The following is a 19,572-nucleotide window of genomic DNA, read 5'->3' as shown; positions in this document are numbered from 1 at the left end:
TTCGAGCGCAGGTCGTTGGGCTACTTAAGGGGGGGGAGTCATCTTCTCAAAATAGTGATATGGCATGCCTTCGGATTACCCTTAGGGATGTTTCCCAGACCGTCGCCAATAGCCCATTGTGCAACTCTAATGTGATGTAAATGAAGTAAAGAATAATACTCCGGCTAGTTAAAGACTAAAAGAAAGGATACATTTTTTGAACTTCTGAAAATAATTCTGAAAAATATTTAAAATTTAGTACGTGAACAAATAATATTATTCAAATTAATATTGTGACTGTTTTAATCACAGCTTATTTCAAATTTAATTTATGAACTTTCTTGAAAATACGTGAGAAAGAGGTTTTGAAAAAGTAAATAAATTTAAAAAATAAATTGATTTAAAGCAGTTGAAGAGTGAATTAAAAATATACGTAGAGGACTTCTATGTTCTACAAAGAATCTTCCTGTTAAAAGAAGTTCATAAATGTGTAAATGTGTTAAATAAATATTATCTCGTTCTTTTCTTATAATGATTTTGCAAAATTTCAATGTTTTGAAAAAAAACTCATTGTTTTAAAATGTTTATTTTTCAGCTATTAATGATGTAATATAAGATGTTGTGCTAAGTAAAGCTTATTGAAATTACTTCATTTGAAATTAATATTTACTTAGTAATAATATTAATATTTTCTTAGAATTCTGTGAAAGTTTCAATGGAGTTGGAGTCGATATCTCAAGAAAGTTCGGAGTCGGAGTTGAATATTTCTGCTACTGAACCTGCAGCACCGGTGCTGTTTACATAGCTGCACAATTTGCTGTGTTGTTTACATAGTAAAATGGAATGTATTTAGAGAGAATAAATATATGATACTTTTCCATTTATCCGGTGTAGGTGATTAAGTAGAGATTGTAAAGTCATCGAGTGTAAATAAATTCAGCTGCTTTATATTAAATTTTTTACCATTTGTTATTACTATTATTATTATATTCATTATTATTATTATTATTATTATTTTTTTTTTTTTTAAGTTCAAGATCATTTATTAGGTACTCGACCAACTTTTGTAAGACGATTTTGACAGAAAAATCATTTTTCTGCTTTTTATATAAAATAAATCTTATACTTTTCTTTTTCTAAAGTTGGAGTTTTGTTTCTACATCAAATCGAACAGTAGTTAGACTTAAAAAATTATTTATTTTCACTTATTTCAATCGAAGATTTAAAAAATTATTTATTTTGGCTATTACATGATAATTATGAATTTTTTGTCTTTTTCCTCAAAACTAGTTATTCAGTTATTTTCCTTCGTTTTAAATGGAATAAATCAAGATATTATATTTCGAATTTAGATTTTCTGAATGTTTTTAATATATATGTCTAGGGCAGTGATTCTCAATCACTGTGCCGCGGTACTTTTCTGTGCCGCCAAATTCTTAAAATGTGCCGCCAAATATTAGAAATGATACATTAAAAATTATAATGCTTTTTTTTTATTGCGAGTAAAGTTTAAATTTAAGAAAAATGTATATATAATACTATTATATATATACTTTTTTATAATTTTTCCACGCCTTAACTACGTGAACATCTTTGTAGGCGACTGTCTTGTCTCTGACAATCTTAAAATAAGAAGGAAGAGTTTAAATTGTCTTTGACAAAAAATTTTGAAATAAGTAGAAAACTTAATGACTATTAAAATTATTAATTAACAAAAGCAAGCAAGCTGAGTATTAACTTTCAAACGGAAATAAAAGCTAATCATTAAAGTAAGCTATGCAATTTATAATTCTAAAAAACAAATTAACAAAGGATAACTGACAAAAAATAAGCTAACAATTTATAATTAGCAATTAAACTAATTAACAAGAAATCACAGAAAAAAATAATAATTAATGTAAAAAACTAACAGTTAATAACAATAGAAAACAAGATAACAATTAATAACTAGCAAAAGAAATAAAAAACTGTCGCTAACTAATTAAAAATTAGTCGAAAAAAATAATTAATTCATTAATAAACGTGCTTTTGTAGTACATATTATTTTATTTCACATTCAAAATTATTGTCACAAACTATTTAACACAGTGTATTATAGGTAAGTAAACAACTTTTAAACTAATTGTTTTCATTGTGTGCCGTCAAATTTCGTAATCGTTAAAAGTGTGCCGCCGCAAAAAAAAGGTTGAGAATCACTGGTCTAGGGGATAGACTCGATTAAATTATTTTACAACTAGAATGAAAATAACTAATTGCAATTTTTAGCCTTTTTTGTCAGATTAGTTTTGATATTTGTTGTAAAGTATCTAAGAATTATTATTATGTACGATGCGTAGTTTGTTTCTTTTCCGTAAATGAAGTTTTAAAGAGTGTTTTAAAGCTTTAATAAAGAAGAACTAATAAACTTCAACAAAGCTATTTGATTTTTAAACAAGGTTGATTTACGGACTTGTCTATCAGTTTTCCCCCTTAATTTCTAAACAGTTTTTTTCATAAATGAAAAATTTTAATATTTTGTCTCAAAAAGTATTCGGGTACCTTAAAATATAAACAAACAGATAAATAAAATAGCTGAATTTACTTGTGCAGGGGAAATGAAAAAATACCAAATTTATTAATTTCACACTGATAGTTAATTAATACAGTTTTTATTGACATTAAGAAAACAAAGCTCGACATAGATAAAAGTTTGCTGTTTCAAGGCCTTTGTATTATACAATCTATATTAGAATAATCACAGTATATTGCTCATAAATCTTTTATATGATAAATGCATCTAACTAAGGAAATTTATTTAGTTTTAACCGTCAAATTACATAATTATCAGTCGATAATTTAGGGAAACGATATGACCCCAAATATTAAATAAATTAAAGAAGAATCTGTTAATTTTTTCAACACCTGTTAAATAAAAAAAGGATAAATTCTGTTACAGAGAATTAAAAAAAGCTTATTCCCTCAACATTTTTGCTGAATAAAAGATGGTATATAAATATCCTTATATGTAAATTAAAATTATTCATATTGAACTTAAGGTAATAAATCCTTGAAAAAATTGAAATACAGTTCGATTCGAATACATATTATAAAAAAAAGCTGAAAGAAAAGTTTTTGTGAAACATACTATAGTTAATGCATATATTTCAAATCATCTTCTTATTTTTTTTTATCCGCAGGTATTTTTTTGTAATTTTACAGTCCTTATTACCACTGAAAATTAAATAATTATTTTCTTATAATATTATTTTCTCCCTTATTTTGAATAGCTCAGATGTATATTTTTCCTAATATAGTAATAATAATTCTATTATTATTAATGCATAAATTATTAATGATAATGGCATTTTTATTATGATTATTGCAATTTTAAAATGGTAAGTATTTTAAATGTATAAAATTCAAAATAGAAATTTAGAACTTAAATTGTATGGGTTTATTAAAATTTGTCAATATTATAATTTTAAATATATTTGAAGCAACAATTTTACGTTTAAAATAGTCCAGCAATGTTTTTTATTAACTTAAAAGTAATGCTTCAGGAAGTATTAAGAAACTTCTTTTTAATTTCTGATTGCAGATTAAAAAATCAGCGATACAAAAGTATCTAAGATCTGTTAAAGAATCTCATACATTAAAGATTCTCACGAACTTAACAATTTTTTACTCCGTGTGGTATATAACGTTAGTTATATATTAGTTATATATTATATATTAGTTATATATAACGTGTGGTATATAACGTTAGTTATATACCACACGGATATAACTAACGCATCCCCATTCTATTATAAAACAATTTATAACATATTATAATTTATATCTATATAATCATTTACATCTATATTATCTATTGAATGTAACTTGATTTTGCGCGTTTTTATAAAATAGTTTATTTTCAAAAAATGAAAAAAATTCTTAATTTTTCTTGTCACATAAATCAGCAATATCAGCCAATTTTTTTTATCACGTAAATAATCTATTTAAAGTTGCTAAGCCAGATAAGTTAAGAATCACGAGTAAATATTTTATAGTATATTAAGCTCCAGTAGCTTAAATTATTTACATACTATTTAGAAAGTCGATGTGGTTTTCATTTCATATAGTAAGTTACATTTATATGTTGAATTTATTTAAGTTGTTAAATGCATAATAATAGTTTAGTGATACAATGGAAAATAAAAAAAGAATTATAAATATTTGAAAAATAGTTTTGCGATCTGAAGAGTTTTTTATCCTTTTAATTGTAATCATTTTAAAGGGATAAATCCTTAACATTTTTTTATTAGGATGTTTAGATTTATAATAATATTAGTCAGCATTCTAAAAATTACTTCTTTCTATTTTTAATTGTAATTTTATGAAAATTATAATTAAATTTAGAAAAATTATGTGTTTAATTAAAAGAAAATGTCAATACATTCTAACTTTATTGTTTTCTTTAAAAAATTAGTTTAAAAACAATTGCAAAAATAGATTAAAAGTGGTTTCAGAAAACTTATAACTTTTTTTAATTAGTTTATTTTTTTAAATCAAAATTAGTAAGTCACAGCAAATTTAACCGGAAGAATTAGTTTGCACTTATATCAAGATTAATGAGTATTTAACGATGAGAACAAACTTAAAAGACAGCTGGATGCTTGCCTTTTTCAAAAAACAAAAGCGAAAAAATAATTTTTTTTAATAACATTATCTATTTTTCATTATTGGGGAAAGAATTTAAAACTAGACATTTCTGAAAATATAATAAAAAAAAGGCAATACAAACCGTAACAGCATATTCATTGAATCAAAATTTATAACATTTGGGGAAAAAAGTCTATGTGACATATATATGTATTCAAATTTTCAATAACACATGTAAATATATCAAATTTATAACAAAAAGTTAAATTTATTTTCCTTCTTATGAGCTAGTTTACAAGCTTAACAGTCCATTAAGCTGCTAAAAATATTGCATTGCTAATAATATGTGTTTTATAAAGTAATTTAATTTTATAATTATTTCGAAATCTTTACAAAAAGATTTTAACAAAAATTGTAAATAGTATAAGTATAATAGCAATAATAAAAGTATCACTTTAATGGAATTAGTTTCGTAAAAATAAAAAAGAAACACATAATTTTTCCAAAAGACTATAACCGTATAAATTGAAAAAGAAAATACTATTAGAAACATAAAGTAAAATGTAAAAAAGTAAACAGTACAGCTTTAGCAACTTTTGGTGAACATTATAATAAAATTATATATATGAAATAAATAAATAAGACGCCAAGAAAAAAATAGTAAAAACTGCCAGAATATGGTAAAATTTGCAGTATTTTTAGCTCTATAGGATCAACAAAAAACTCCGTAATGTTTACCGAAGCGTTCTGGTAATGATTTTAATGGTAAATTTAAGAATAAAATATGGTTTCATAATACGTGATGAAATTTGGTAAGTTTATCATGACATTTTAAAGCATGACATAAAACCACTTATTTGGTTAAATTTACTTCTCACTTTTGCATTTTTTACTAAATTGCGTAGTATACTATATTTTCGAAAACCAGAGTTTTCGGTATATCATTATCATATAAACGGAAAATTTACCAAATGAACGGTTTAAATACCGTATATTTTTGGTTTATTAACCAGAATTAAGTATTTTTTTTTACCAGGAATGTCATTACCATACAGCACGGTAATTTTACTGGATTTTTTTTCCCGTCAAATAACATATATAAAATGTAAAATAAAATAATACTGCACAAGAATTAGAATTGGTCCACTTTCTTTCGCAGAAACAAACAATTATACAACTGTACAATGCTTAAGTTAAAATTTGGAAGATATATGCAATTATGTATATAATTAAGGCCTCGTATAAATTTCAAAAATTATACAAAACTATACTTGATAGATGGAATAAATACTATTTCACAGAACTTATATTTTACAACCACATTCATAAATACACTTTCTATTTAAAATGTGACGCTACTTCGTAATTGTGCAGTAATATATCAAAGCGTTGTCTTTTGCTAATAAGATTGCATTGGTCAACAAAATGCCAGCAAGATATTTTAGCGTATTTGTTTCAGCTGTTAGGGTATTGAATTCAAACGCAAGTTCGAGTTTTGTTTGAAAATTAATCGATAGTTAAATGTATGATCTTTCATCTCTCTGAAATAACATCTACTCGCTTTTTCATTTAAAATAATGTCATATTTCTGAATTATTTGTCGAAAATTAAATCAGGGTACCTGTACTTTTTACCATATAGTCTATTTTTATCGAAAAAATTCATGCTGATGTACCATAGTTTTTACATCAACGCTTACTGTAAAATCACGGAATCACAGTTAATTAATAAATATTACTTTAAAAAATACCGTAATTTTTTTACAGTAATATTTACTGTAAAATCACGGAATTACTGTGAATTAACAAATATTATTGTAGAAACTACGGAATAAAATTTTACGGTAAGTAGATTTTACGAATGCTGCACTAAGGCTGCCAATACATTTTGCTGCAATTTGATCCGGATTTCTTTATGAAGGATCGGATTTTTTCAATATATGATAATTGTGTTTATAATTTTAATTAAATAACTAGATTTTAGATTCAAAACCTTTTCGGTCCTTTTTTTAATACAATTGATCTTTTAGTTTTATGAAATCAATTTTGTGGATTCAATTCATCTGCCTTAAAAAACATTTCTTTTAGTTTTTAATTTTGTTTAACAAAATCATATATTCTTAAAATTAAGAAAAAAAATGGTAGAAAATTATAAAAAAACCGTAAAATATTAAAATGCGTCTAAAAAATTTGCTTTGTTTTTGTCATTAAAAAAAATAATGAATGAAGAATTTAAAAAAAAAAAATTCAGCGACACCACAGAAAAAGAACACTTTTTTTTGAATAGAATAAATGAATCAAAATTGATGATATCGTTTTTCGCATCGAAAATAGCAGCTTAAAATACCTTTCTTAATTTAGAAACAAGAATAGTTTTTGACGATATTGGAAATCTTAATACTGCTTTGCACCTCCATTCATTTAGGACACAATAGATTTGTTAGAATAATTTTTCACGCTGTTATGTGTCATGTTAAAAGTTCCAATCAACTTATATAAATAAATGAGGAATCATCTACAAAATGGTTAAATTAACATATCAGAAAAAGAAACTAAACCTTTGAAAATGATGTGCAAAAATTTTCTAGTATTTGCAACCTTTGAAGTTTTGATAATATCCAAACAGGCGCCATAATAATAATTTTTATTTTTTAAAATTGTAAAATATGCAGAACGAAATCACTATGGAATATTGAGATAATACCCGAATTCAATATCTTAAAACTCGAACAAATACGTTAGTAATTTTCAATAACTGACGAAAAAAAATTTCAATAACAGTTGACTAGTGATATCAATTGATATGAATTAATTTAAAAATATCTATTTTTCTATGCATTACTTCACAAGTTTAAAACATTTGAACACTTAATTCTAAAACTAGTTGAACAATTATGACTTACTTTTTTATCTAAATAAATAATTTCTAGATATTAATTTAAAAATAATGCAAAATCTGACTAGTTTTTTGTGTTCTGTGACGAGTAATTCTCGTAAGTACAAGCACTTGGTAATTTAAATGAATGATAATGAATTTAAACATCGTTGTTTATGTACTCTAACATCAAATGATAATGATTACATGAATGATTGAATTGATGTGATGTTCTCATATTGCTATTAACCCCTAGACAATCATTTTATACTCTTTGTAAATAGTTCTTCACTCTCCAATTTCCCCCTCTCCGTTACCATGGTTACAGCAAATCCTGTTTTTTTCCCCCGAACCATATTCCAACTTCTTACAGAAATGTACAACCGGGGAAAAAAAAAAGAGATTTACTTAAACTATAGCACAGATGAGTGAGAAAAACGTGGGTAGTGGATAAATTCGCGTGACCTTGAGACGCATATTTTATTTAAAAAGAGTATAGTTCTTATAGTTGTAGCAGACAAAAACAAATTCAGTTTTATGAAGAATATAAATTAATTGAAATTTATTGTTATAGACAAAATTATTTCTCATAAGCGAAATCAGTCAAGAATACTCTTCTTAGTTCTATAATTATAATATCATTAAAGCATTTCTAAAGAAGCTTTATCTTTATCAGTAAGCTTAAAGAAGCACAGTCAGACAGCAATAAATAGAAACTAAGACATGTTTAATGACTTTTAATCACTTTTAGTCTAATAATATGATTTTTATGAAGTCTGATGGACCAAGGGATTTTTTTATAACTTAACTTATAATGTAGTACAAAATAAAATGCTTGAAAGTCAAGCACAGTTTTTAGAATTTTCGTTTCATATTTTAAAAATAAATGTATTTAAACCAAACTTTCCTCGTTCATTTAATTTAGAATTAATTCTATTTTATTTGTTTAAGTCTTAATCTGTTTACTTTTTTCTGAATATTTTTAAAATTTAGTCCTCTTTTATTCATTGAAATAATTCACACAAGCTAAAAATAATTTTAAATTGCAAATATAATTCAGAAATTTAATTAAAGTTTTTCTATTTTTATTTATTTCGTTGCAATTAAGCAATCACAGCACCTGATTTAGTTTATATTTGTTTTTGATAGTATTGAATTTAAGATATTAAAGCAAACTGTCAAAATCCTTTATAAAGATTTAAGGTGTTATTTACTTTAGTATAGAATTTGAGTTACTAAAACAAACTGCAAAAACCTTTTATAAAAATTTAAGGTGTTATTTACTTTAGTATTGAATTTAAGATACTAAAACAAACAGTAATTAATTTTAGATTTTTTATTGCAAATTTATTGCCTTTCCTCATTCTTTTTTTTAAGCCTATACTTAATAAATTTGACAAGTTTTATCTCACATATTTCGTATGAATCATGATAAAGCAAATATCCACATTTCCTTCTGGTTGTCTAATTATTATATTTATTTAAATGCATTTTTAGAAATGCTTTCAACGCTATTGCACAATATCGGTAACTTAATCCATAATACCATGCAAATTTTGCTGCTATCGTAATAAGGTCTTAAAATGAACCAGGTTTCAATTCAAATTTAAACATAGTAATGCATAAAAAAATCCAAGAAGTATGATAACCACATTCATCTCTGCACGATATTACACCATTTTTTAAAAACATTTATTCTATGAAGATGAGAACAACACACTACAATTCAAATCATTCGAACCACAAACAGATTTCTGACAAAGAAAAAGGCACTGATTCATTGGCTTCTTACAGCCTTTGAAGATTGTCTGATGATTTAGACTGGAAGCAAGCTTTCTTCAGGAATTTCTTGATCAACCCTTTGGCTTTTGACAGGGAATAAGGAGAGTGGCTCCACCTGCTGGCTGCAGAGCAATCTGAGGAAGTTTTGTTTTTGGCTCGTATTTGAGTCAATATAGATGCGAGTAACTCGTCAACCTGATGATTGATGGCAGCTGAGGTCTCAATGAAAGAACAGCCTCTCTCTTTTGCGGCAGATTGACCATCTGTGAATAAAAGAAATGGTCAATACTGGATAATAAAGCTTCCATTTGATTCGTGCTTACTTAATTCCTTTACTACCTGCATGTGTTTGAATCTTAACGTTATTCACAGAATTAAGAATGTAATTTTAATGTTAAACACAAGATAAAGTGTTTAGTTTTAACGTTGTTTATAACATGATATGCTTAACGTTATTCACAATGTGATATTTTAACGATATCCGCAACATTAAGAGTGCAATTTAAATGATATATACAAGGTGAAGAGTTTAATTTTAACGTTATTCGCAGCGTCATATGTTTAACCATATTCACAACGTGCTGACGTGCCTTACTACCTGAATGTGTTTAAATCATAACGTTATTCACAGCATTAAGAATGTAATTTTTATGTTAAACACAACATAAAGTGTTTAATTTTAACGTTATTTACAACATGATATGCTTAACGTTATTCACAATGTAATATTTTAACGATATCCGCAACATTAAGAGTGCAATTTAAATGATATATACAAGGTGAAGAAATTAATTTTAACGTTATTCGCAGTGTCATATGTTTAACCATATTCACAACGTGCTGACGTGCCTTACTACCTGAATGTGTTTAAATCATAACGTTATTCACAGCATTAAGAATGTAATTTTTATGTTAAACACAACATAAAGTGTCTAATTTTAACGTTATTTACAACATGATATGCTTAACGTTATTCACAATGTGATATTTTAACGATATCCGCAACATTAAGAGTGCAATTTAAATGATATATACAAGGTGAAGAGTTTAATTTTAACGTTATTCGCAGCGTCATATGTTTAACCATATTCACAACGTGCTGACGTGCCTTACTACCTGAATGTGTTTAAATCATAACGTTATTCACAGCATTAAGAATGTAATTTTTATGTTAAACACAACATAAAGTGTCTAATTTTAACGTTATTTACAACATGATATGCTTAACGTTATTCACAATGTGATATTTTAACGATATCCGCAACATTAAGAGTGCAATTTAAATGATATATACAAGCTGAAAAGTTTAATTTTAACGTTATTCGCAGTGTCATATGTTTAACCATATTCACAGCGTGATGTGTTTAACCTTATTCACAACGTGATATGTTTAACCTTATTCACAGCGTGATAGGTTTAACAATATTCACAATGTGATAGGTTTCACCTTATTCACAAAATATATTTAAGGCTATTTACAACATTAACCTGCAAACAAGTGTGACGTACTTCACGGGCTTAAACTGTTGCAAAAACATCGTACATTGTCCTAAAGTAAACACCCTGAATAACTTTTGATCTAATGATTGGATTTTTACTGGCTCAGACTAAATTCACATGGTTCATGAGCCTCACCTTAAATATGTTTATTTATTAAAGCAGATAATTGTGATGCAAGCAGATAATCGCAAATTTTGAAATTAAAAGTGAATATAATTATTCCCAACGGACATAGAAAGTATGGGTAGGAGATCCATAATTTGCCGATTTTTCCTAATATACCATAGCCAAAACAAAGCCAACTAGCATATCAACATGGATGTAAAAGAACACCTTGGCGATCACGAGTCGCCAACCAATTTATGTGAATTATTACAACCATGCAACCGAAACATTTAGCCGTTGGAAAATTGGAATAAAAAGCTATAAATAGATTTTTGTTTTCGATTAAAGGCGACAGTGAATATATAAGTCTGCATTAGTAATGAAATAAAAAAAAGTATCCGTTACATTAATCTAGAAGAGAAGAAATAAATATTTTATGTTCGTTTAAAAAGATTAAGTTTTTGATTTATTTTTAAATGTAATTCTATTAATAAAAATAAGCTTAAGTAATGAAGGATATTTTAAAAAGATAGGAAATAAATATGTAATGCCAATTGTGACATCACAATAATATTTTAAGTTGCTAAATCAGACGCTAAAACGCACATTCTCGGAATAAAAATTGCATCTTTTTCGACGAATTTGGATTTTTGACCCTTAAAAAATTGTGAGAAATCACAGTTTGGAAATTATAGTTTCGAAAACTTTTTTGGATAGTGATTAAAAGTTACTGCGAATTTCGTCATATTTCAATAACTTTTTAAGTGAATCAGAAAATGTTTGCAAACAATTGTGAAATTCATTTTTTTTCATCAAAATGCAATATTATACAAAAAATAATTCATAATAGTTTATTATTTTTTAATATTTCATAAAAAAAAGAATTAGAATTGTAAGATATACAAATTGTTTCATGATTTTTAAGCATATAATCTAAAAGAACAAAATACAAAATTTCAACGAATAGCTCTCGAGAGATTGAATTTTAAAATTTCACATATTTGACTTCTTGAGTACACTTCAAACTCATGGTTTATATGGGTAAATTTGAATAATGAAATTTACAACCCATTTCTAAAATTAGCAAAGCATGTAAGCATATTATCCCTTTTACCCGTCACAGAATGAGATGAAAAGTTTAGTTCTTATCTTGTTAAGATTCGTCAATTTTAAAAAAGTTGATTGCATTAAAGGTGCTAAGAAGCACGTAGTGCGAATACTAGACTGAAAAAAAAATCAAAATTTTTTAGAACTTTAGTTTTTCTGCTGAATTGCACTCAAATAAAAATAAAAACCCAATTATTATCCAATTTAAAAATAATATCCATAATCCTCAATATTTTTGTAATTTCTAAAAATTTTTAAAATAAAAATGCCAAAAGAAAAATATTTAAAAAGCATTACCTTAATTTTTAATCCACAACTATTAAAATTAAAGTTTAAATACTCTTGTTTAATTAAGGAAACTTAAATATACGTTGATATTAAAAATTAAAAAATTCTTTGACATCTAATTTAAAGTTTAAACACTTTTATTTTATTAGAAATACTTAAATATAGGTTGATATCTAAAATTTAAAAAGTATTTAACATTCAATTTAAAGTTTAAATACTCTTATTTTAATAGACACACTCAAATACACGTTGATATCTAAAATTTAAAAATTCTTTGACATCCAATTTAAAATTTAAATACTTCTGTTCTATTAAGGAAACTTAAACAAACGTTGATATCAAAAATTTAAGAACTCTTTGAGATCTGATTTAAAGTTTAAATACTTTTATTTTAATAGAAATTACTAAAATATAGGTTAATATCTAAAATTCAAAAAAGTCTTCAACGTTCAATTTAAAGTTTAAATACTCTTATTTTAATAGACACTTCAAATACACGTTGATATCTAAAATTTAAAAATTCTTTGACAGTCACTTTAAAATTTAAATACTCTTGTTTTATTAAGGAAACTTGAACATACGCTGATATCAAAAATTTAAAAATTCTTTGACATACAATTAAAAGTTTAAATACTCTTATTTCAAACTGAGTATCCATTTTAAAATGGATACTTAACTATAGGTCAAAATCTAAAGTTTAAAAATTCCATAGCAAGACAAAAAGAATAAAGAATTTGATAAATAAACAGTTATCATCATCATCATTATAGTTGGACAGACAGCCCAATGTGAGCCAATGCCTTCCTCTGAAGATTTCTCCATGACGACTTCCGATTTGAAAATAAATAAACTGCTATAATGTGAATTAATTCTCACTTACCATCCGTAGTTACAGCTCTAACTCTCACCAAATCAGATTTATTCCCAACTAAAAGAACAGCACTTCTCTTGAACGTTCTTAAAACTTTGGAAGTAAGGTCTAAAGCGCGCAGAAAGCTCCTTCTGTTTGTCACTGAATAGACGATCACGTGGGCATCGGCGTATGGAATGTTCAGAGAGTTGCGCACATGTGTTGCAGTTTCTTTCACATTGATATCTTTTTCATCACTCTATATTGTGAAAAAAAATGCAAAGCAAACTATTAGACAATTTTAAGAATTTAAGAAAATGTTGTCCAGTTATTGAAGAGTTTAGGCGAAGAACAAGATAAGTGACATTTTCAGAGTGGTTTTAATTAGTTTAAGAAGGTAAAAAGGGGTATCCGAACTATTTTTTTTTTGTTGATTTAATAGAAGTTGAGGAAAATATTTTTTTGCAATATTTTATTTACCTAATTTGAAAGAAAAAATCGTGCAAGCTTACTTAAAGCGAATGTGGATTAGTTATGTCAAAATTAAAAAGAAAGCAAAAGCGATTCCGTTACATTAAGTATATTCATATGGATATGGCCACTTTTTATTATTTCCCCTGATTTATAAATACCCTTGAACATGTCACTTACCTGCTTCTTCCACTAATCTCTTCAATTATACAGTGTTGTCGAAATGAGAAGAGAACAAGCGTTATAATAATGCTATACATATTGCGAATAACTAATAAATCAGTTTGCGTGAGAGCATTGAAAGTGAATGTAAATTCATGCTTAGAGTAATGCGTCCAAACAGAACAGAGCACCATGATAAGAGTTTCAGTGGCATAAGGGGAGTGTAATGCAAAGATATTTATCGTCAAATGGTAGCAATTAATTGGGAACATAGTTTACGACATATGTTTAAGAAAAAAGGCGCAAAATTTCTCGTGAAAGGTGTACTCTAATATCGAATCTCTGACTAGTCCCAAAATTCAAGCAAACATCATTATCATCAATGTGACATTAGGTCACAGCCTAATTTATAAATATCCTGTTTTTTTTAATCAATAATACTAATTCTTTTGACTTAATTTATAATTTTGTAATACATTTTTTTATTTCATCATCTTTCTTTAGCCCCTTAAGCGGTAGCGCAATTTGGACATTCTCCCCCTAAAATTCCTTACCAGCTCCTTAAAGAGCCCCTTTCTTTCGAGAAGTTTCCACCCTTTTTTTTCTGAGAATTCCACTGGTCGTCGGCATCTTTCATCTCCGCGTGTTTGTTGTGTTTCTCAACCGTAACTTTTAACGTATAATCAATTTTTCGTCTCAACTCGTGATTTTTAGATAATTTAACTTTAACTTGCACAACATGCACTACAACTTCAACTTTCAGTTTTCGTATCTTATAAAAAGGAGGAGCGCGAAAGACGAAGAGCTTTCGATAATTTGATGATCAAATAACTTGCTGCCCTCCGCTTAACGGAGTTTTTCATATTTTTTTGCTCCCACCTCCCTAAGGTGGAGAAGCTTTTTTTTTCGAAGGATGGCTTCCTTGCGCCATCTTTATTTGATGTTTGGCTTTGTTCTCTGAAAATAACTCATCTACCGCCATGTTAAAAATCTGCTGTCCTTGTCATTGTCGCTGATGAATGCCTACTAAAAGAATGTTCCTGATAAATCGGATTAATGCCTACTAAAGATACCTCCTGCTTATAAATCTCCAGTTTTTTTAAGATGACCCTCTGACCAGCCACCGACAGTGATGGAAATCGTTCACAGTCATTTTCTAACTTCATGATAGGAATATCTCCTGCTTATTCCAGTTATCACTAGTTACCACAATATTAGGATGTTCCATTGATGATTTCTTACCTGAGGTGCCTCAACATGATGATTTGTTTAACTTGTTTTCCTCCAATAAAACCACAATGATTTTTTTAAAAAAAGAACTGGACTAATTCCTTTTTCACTAGCCAAGGATTTTTCGGGTTGTTTTCATCCTAAACTGGATATCTTTTTTATGGAGAAGAAGGTATGTTTTTTTGAATATACTTGTTATCTTCTGGAACGTATTTTTGAAGAAGAAAATTTACTATTTTTCTGGGTTAGCCAAAACTTCGTAAATGTACCACTAACTATGTTTCACCCGGCCATTAATTTTTAGTTTTTTTATTTTCTAAATTGTTATCATTTTTGCAACTTTTTCATTTTTATTCTATACCCAACCGTAACAGGGCATCTGGTGCCGTTCCGCTTTTCGGTTGGTGTATATAGTTTTTAACTATATTTATTTTGACCAGGGAATGTGTATTATTTCAAATTAAATTTTTTTACTATGAGTAAAGTAAGATATTATTATTCAATGTTTAATACAATTAATTTCAATAAATTTCTTTAAGTTTGGAGTAGGAAATGAATTGTTTATTTCAATAGTTTTTGATATAATAGCCAAATAAACAATAATGAATTATGCAATGTAATCAAATTTTTTTAATAGACTTTATGTTTTGATTGGTTAATTAATATCTTGTTTTGGTTATTTACTAATTTGTTTCATACAATAACCAAATAGATAATTTTTTTAAGTTGAGTTGATAATAATTATTTGTCATAATTTCTGTAATTGAATATTACAATTGTTTTATAATAGTGATTAAAAATAACGATTTTGATCAGGATGATTAATATAAATATTTTTGATTAAATAATAAGTAGTAATTGGATAAGATTTGGTAAATAATTTTTCATATAACAATTTAAAAATAAGATTCCTTTTAATTTATAAAATTGATGTTTACATAAATGGTTTGAATATTTTTTTTTCACAGCAATTGGTTAAAATAAATAATCATTATTTAATATTTGGTAAATGTTATGCGAAATAAAATTTTGCTTCGTATGCTTTTGAAATAGGTCATGTTTAATAATTTAATTAATTATTTTGTTGAAAGGTTATTGAATTGATTTTTAATAGGTATTGCCAATGTCTTACTCTCCTATATTGCTAAATTATTAGTGTTCTAATATATTATACTACAATTGATTGGTTTTTGAAAATGTTTGGGTATTTATTTGCACTTTGAAATAATTAATGACAATATTTTTTTCTAATGGTTGATATTTCTTGTTTATGCAAGTATATCGTTATATGATTAATTTGAAGGGTTACCTAATTTTTTTAATTGTGTTTTTCTTGATACTTAAATTTATTATATTTCAATGTTTATATTATTTTCATGAGGTTATTAAATGGTTACAATTAGTAATAATACTTGTTTAATTGATACTATCATTACTTACTATTTTTCATTAGATGACCCCAATTCAAACCCGTAATAGAACGTATTCTAATCCAATAATTATGCCTGACAACGTAAATAACATAGAGGCCAATAGGCAAACCCCTAAATTCAATTTCAATAGTCCAGAATTTTCTGGAAACTCTCAGAATGTAGAGTGGTTCCTGAACCAAATTAAAGATCTAGTAAAATTAAATCAATTTGATAATCCGGCTGCATTATACTTATTAAAATCAAAATTGTCTGGGGCTGCTCTCACTTTTTTTCAGAATTCACCTGAATGTAGGGTGGTCACAAAGTTCGAGGATGCATGTCAGCTGCTTCAAAATTTTTTCAAACAAGAAGATTCTTCCTCGGCTGACTTGGCAAAATTTCAGGCAATCAGCCTTTTGCCCTCTGAAACTATCAAAAATTTAGAATATAGGATAGATTCTCTTGCCCATAAGGCATATAACTTTATAAATGACCAAACTGCTTTGTCTCGGATAAAAGCTATGCAGTTCTTATCTGCAATCCCTTTGCACCTTAAGGAGACTATTCTCATTGAGGGAATACAAGATTACCGCGAGATGGTCAAAAGGGCAAATCATATTGTGACAATTCAACAATCTTTAGCTGGATCGGCTACTCCTTTAGTCGCAGCTCATGCGGTGACTCAGTGTGCTTCTGCTGCACCTGATCAGCTCACCTTAATTTCAAAACAACTCGAAATGCTGACAACAAAAATTGAGACTATGCAGTCTAATTGTAATATATGTTCGAAACCCCACAGCACTAAATTATGTCCCCTTTTAGTTCACCCTGTACAGAACCAGGATCGGGTTGGACATGAACAACCTCGCCCAACTCCAAACCTTCACTGTGTTTTCTGTAATAGGTCTGGGCATATCATGAGTGAGTGTCGAACGTATCTCAGACATTTAAGACAAAATTCATTTGGGCCATTGGCGATGCATTCTTTTCCGCCACAGTTCCCCATGGTTTCTCCCAGGTTCACTGCACCGCAGTATCCACCGCCACCGATTCCTAGTCAAAATGAACAATTTAGACCGAGGGTTAATAATACTAATTATAGAGGTAACAATCCTTTAAACTCTCGCAGGAGGCAGTAGGGGATGGCCCTGTCTTCTCATCCACCAAACCATCCAAAATTTTTGATATAAATGAGTTTATGTCAAAATCGATGCATAACTCAAATGTTACTATTAGGGAGTTTTTGACTAACTGTAACTATAAAGAAAATACTGAGCACATAAATATTGTTTCACATGAAAGTAATCTTCCTACAATTGCTTCTAGCTTTAAAAATGTTAATGTAAATTTTCTACTCGATAGTGGGTCGTCAGTCTCATTATTGACATTAGATACTTTTAATGCAATTAGGGCTCATAATAAAGTAAAATTCTTATCAAGAAAAGTCCAAATAAGAACAGTTAATTCTCAGCTTCAATTCTCGGCGTGTGCTGAAATTTCCTTTAAAATCCATAATAATTTTTTTCGACATCAATTTTTTATTGCAGATATTAAGAGTGATACTTTTCAGGGAATTCTAGGTTTTGATTTTCTAAGAACACATAATGTTCTTATTAAATTCCAAGACGAGTTGGCGCAATTTAGTAATTTTTGTATTCCTTTAAATAATTTTGATAAGTTAGCTTCTAATCATACCAATAATGAACAAATTGATGTAGTTTTAAAAAATAAACTCACAATTGAGCCAGGCGAGACTGCCATTGCCCATTTAAGAATTAATTCTTTTGCTAATCAAACAAATAAAGAAGTGTATTTCACACCTACTTATAATTCAAAAATTAATATTCATCCTTCAATTAATGTTGTTGACAATAATATGTTTAATACAATAATCCAAAATAATTCTGATAACACTGTTCATTTAAATAAAGGCTTGAATATAGGTAATATTATTTGTAATTTTGTTGTCCAAAATAGTAATGATGGTAATAATGTAGATTTAAATGATTGTACTAATCTAGAACAGTGTAATTTAATTACTGCTTCTCAGGATATTTTAAATTTAAGAAAAGAAGAACTAAAATCTACTGATTTTGATATAGCACATTTAGACACTGATCAAAATTTAATTCTTCAAAACATTTTATTGGAGAATTTTGCTGCATTTTCTAAAACCATAAAAACTTTAGGATGTACTGATCGTGTGGTTCCCTCGTTAACATTGAAAAATGACAATGCAATAAAAACCTTACCATTTGAAATTCCATATGCTTTAAGGGATGACATTAAACAAGAATTAGATGAATTAGTGGAAGCCGGGATTATTCATAGGCATGTTAGCCATTGGGCTGCTCCACTAGTCTTAGTCAAAAAGAAAAACTCAGAGAATAGTCAAGGAAAACCTAAGTATCGTTTAGCTTTGGACTTAAGATTACTTAATGCAGTGGTAGAAAGCTCCACTTACCCTTTGCCTAAAATAAGCACGATAATTAATGAGATTTCTTCATATAAATTTTTCACAAAGTGTGATATTCGAGAAGCCTATAGGCAGGTTATGCTTCCTGAACACCTACAGGACATACTAACTTTCATTACTCCTTTTGGATCCTTCGCTAATAGACGACTCGTTTTTGGCCTCAAAACGGCAGCGAGTACTTTCCAGGCTTTAGTAGACCTAATTATTGAGGAATTAAATACTGAGGGTATTAAAGGTATCCACGCTTATCAAGACGATTTCCTAATCGGAGCAAATTCCTTTGAGGAAATGACTAATAGAATATCAGCGTTACTTAAAATTTTAACTAAATACAACTTAACTTTAGCTCCTAATAAATGTTCTTTCTTTAAAGATTCTGTTGAATATCTCGGTTTTGTAATTTCCCATAAGTGTATAACCCCTACTTCATCCAATATAGCCAAAATTACTTCATTTGCTACCCCTCGTAATGCCAAACAGGTTAAGAAGTTTATAGGTGTGTGTGGCTTTTATCGCCATTTAATTCCAAATTTCGCCCAATTAATTGCTGTGTTGACTAAAGTTGCTACAAAGCAATCTAAATTTAAATGGAATGACGAACAACAGCGGGCATTTGATGCATTACAGAATGCATTTTTTTCTAAACCTTTTGTTCAGTTACCCGATTTCAGTAAACCGTTTTTCCTAAATACTGATGCGAGCAAATTAGGCAT

At 27.7% G+C, this 19,572-nt stretch overlaps 1 protein-coding gene across 1 annotated transcript in view; it reads right to left on the bottom strand.

Annotated features, from left to right (window-relative positions):
* Positions 1-8,350: 8,350 nt before the first annotated feature.
* LOC107457418 (uncharacterized) overlaps positions 8,351-19,572 on the bottom strand; it is a 79,364-nt gene continuing 68,142 nt past the window's right edge. Inside the window, exons 6-7 of the mRNA XM_043044283.3 lie at positions 13,139-13,367; positions 8,351-9,521 (exon numbers count right to left, since the gene is read on the bottom strand). Of these exons, the coding sequence (XP_042900217.2) occupies positions 9,265-9,521; positions 13,139-13,367 (486 nt within the window). The 3' untranslated portion in view covers positions 8,351-9,264. The remainder of the gene's footprint in view (positions 9,522-13,138; positions 13,368-19,572) is intronic.

This window comes from Parasteatoda tepidariorum, chromosome 9 (assembly GCF_982258835.1).
Source record: "Parasteatoda tepidariorum strain Cologne lab strain chromosome 9, Ptep-v5.0, whole genome shotgun sequence".
In the NCBI taxonomy this organism is placed as follows: domain Eukaryota; kingdom Metazoa; phylum Arthropoda; class Arachnida; order Araneae; family Theridiidae; genus Parasteatoda; species Parasteatoda tepidariorum.
This window is presented reverse-complemented; position numbering and strand designations above follow the sequence as displayed.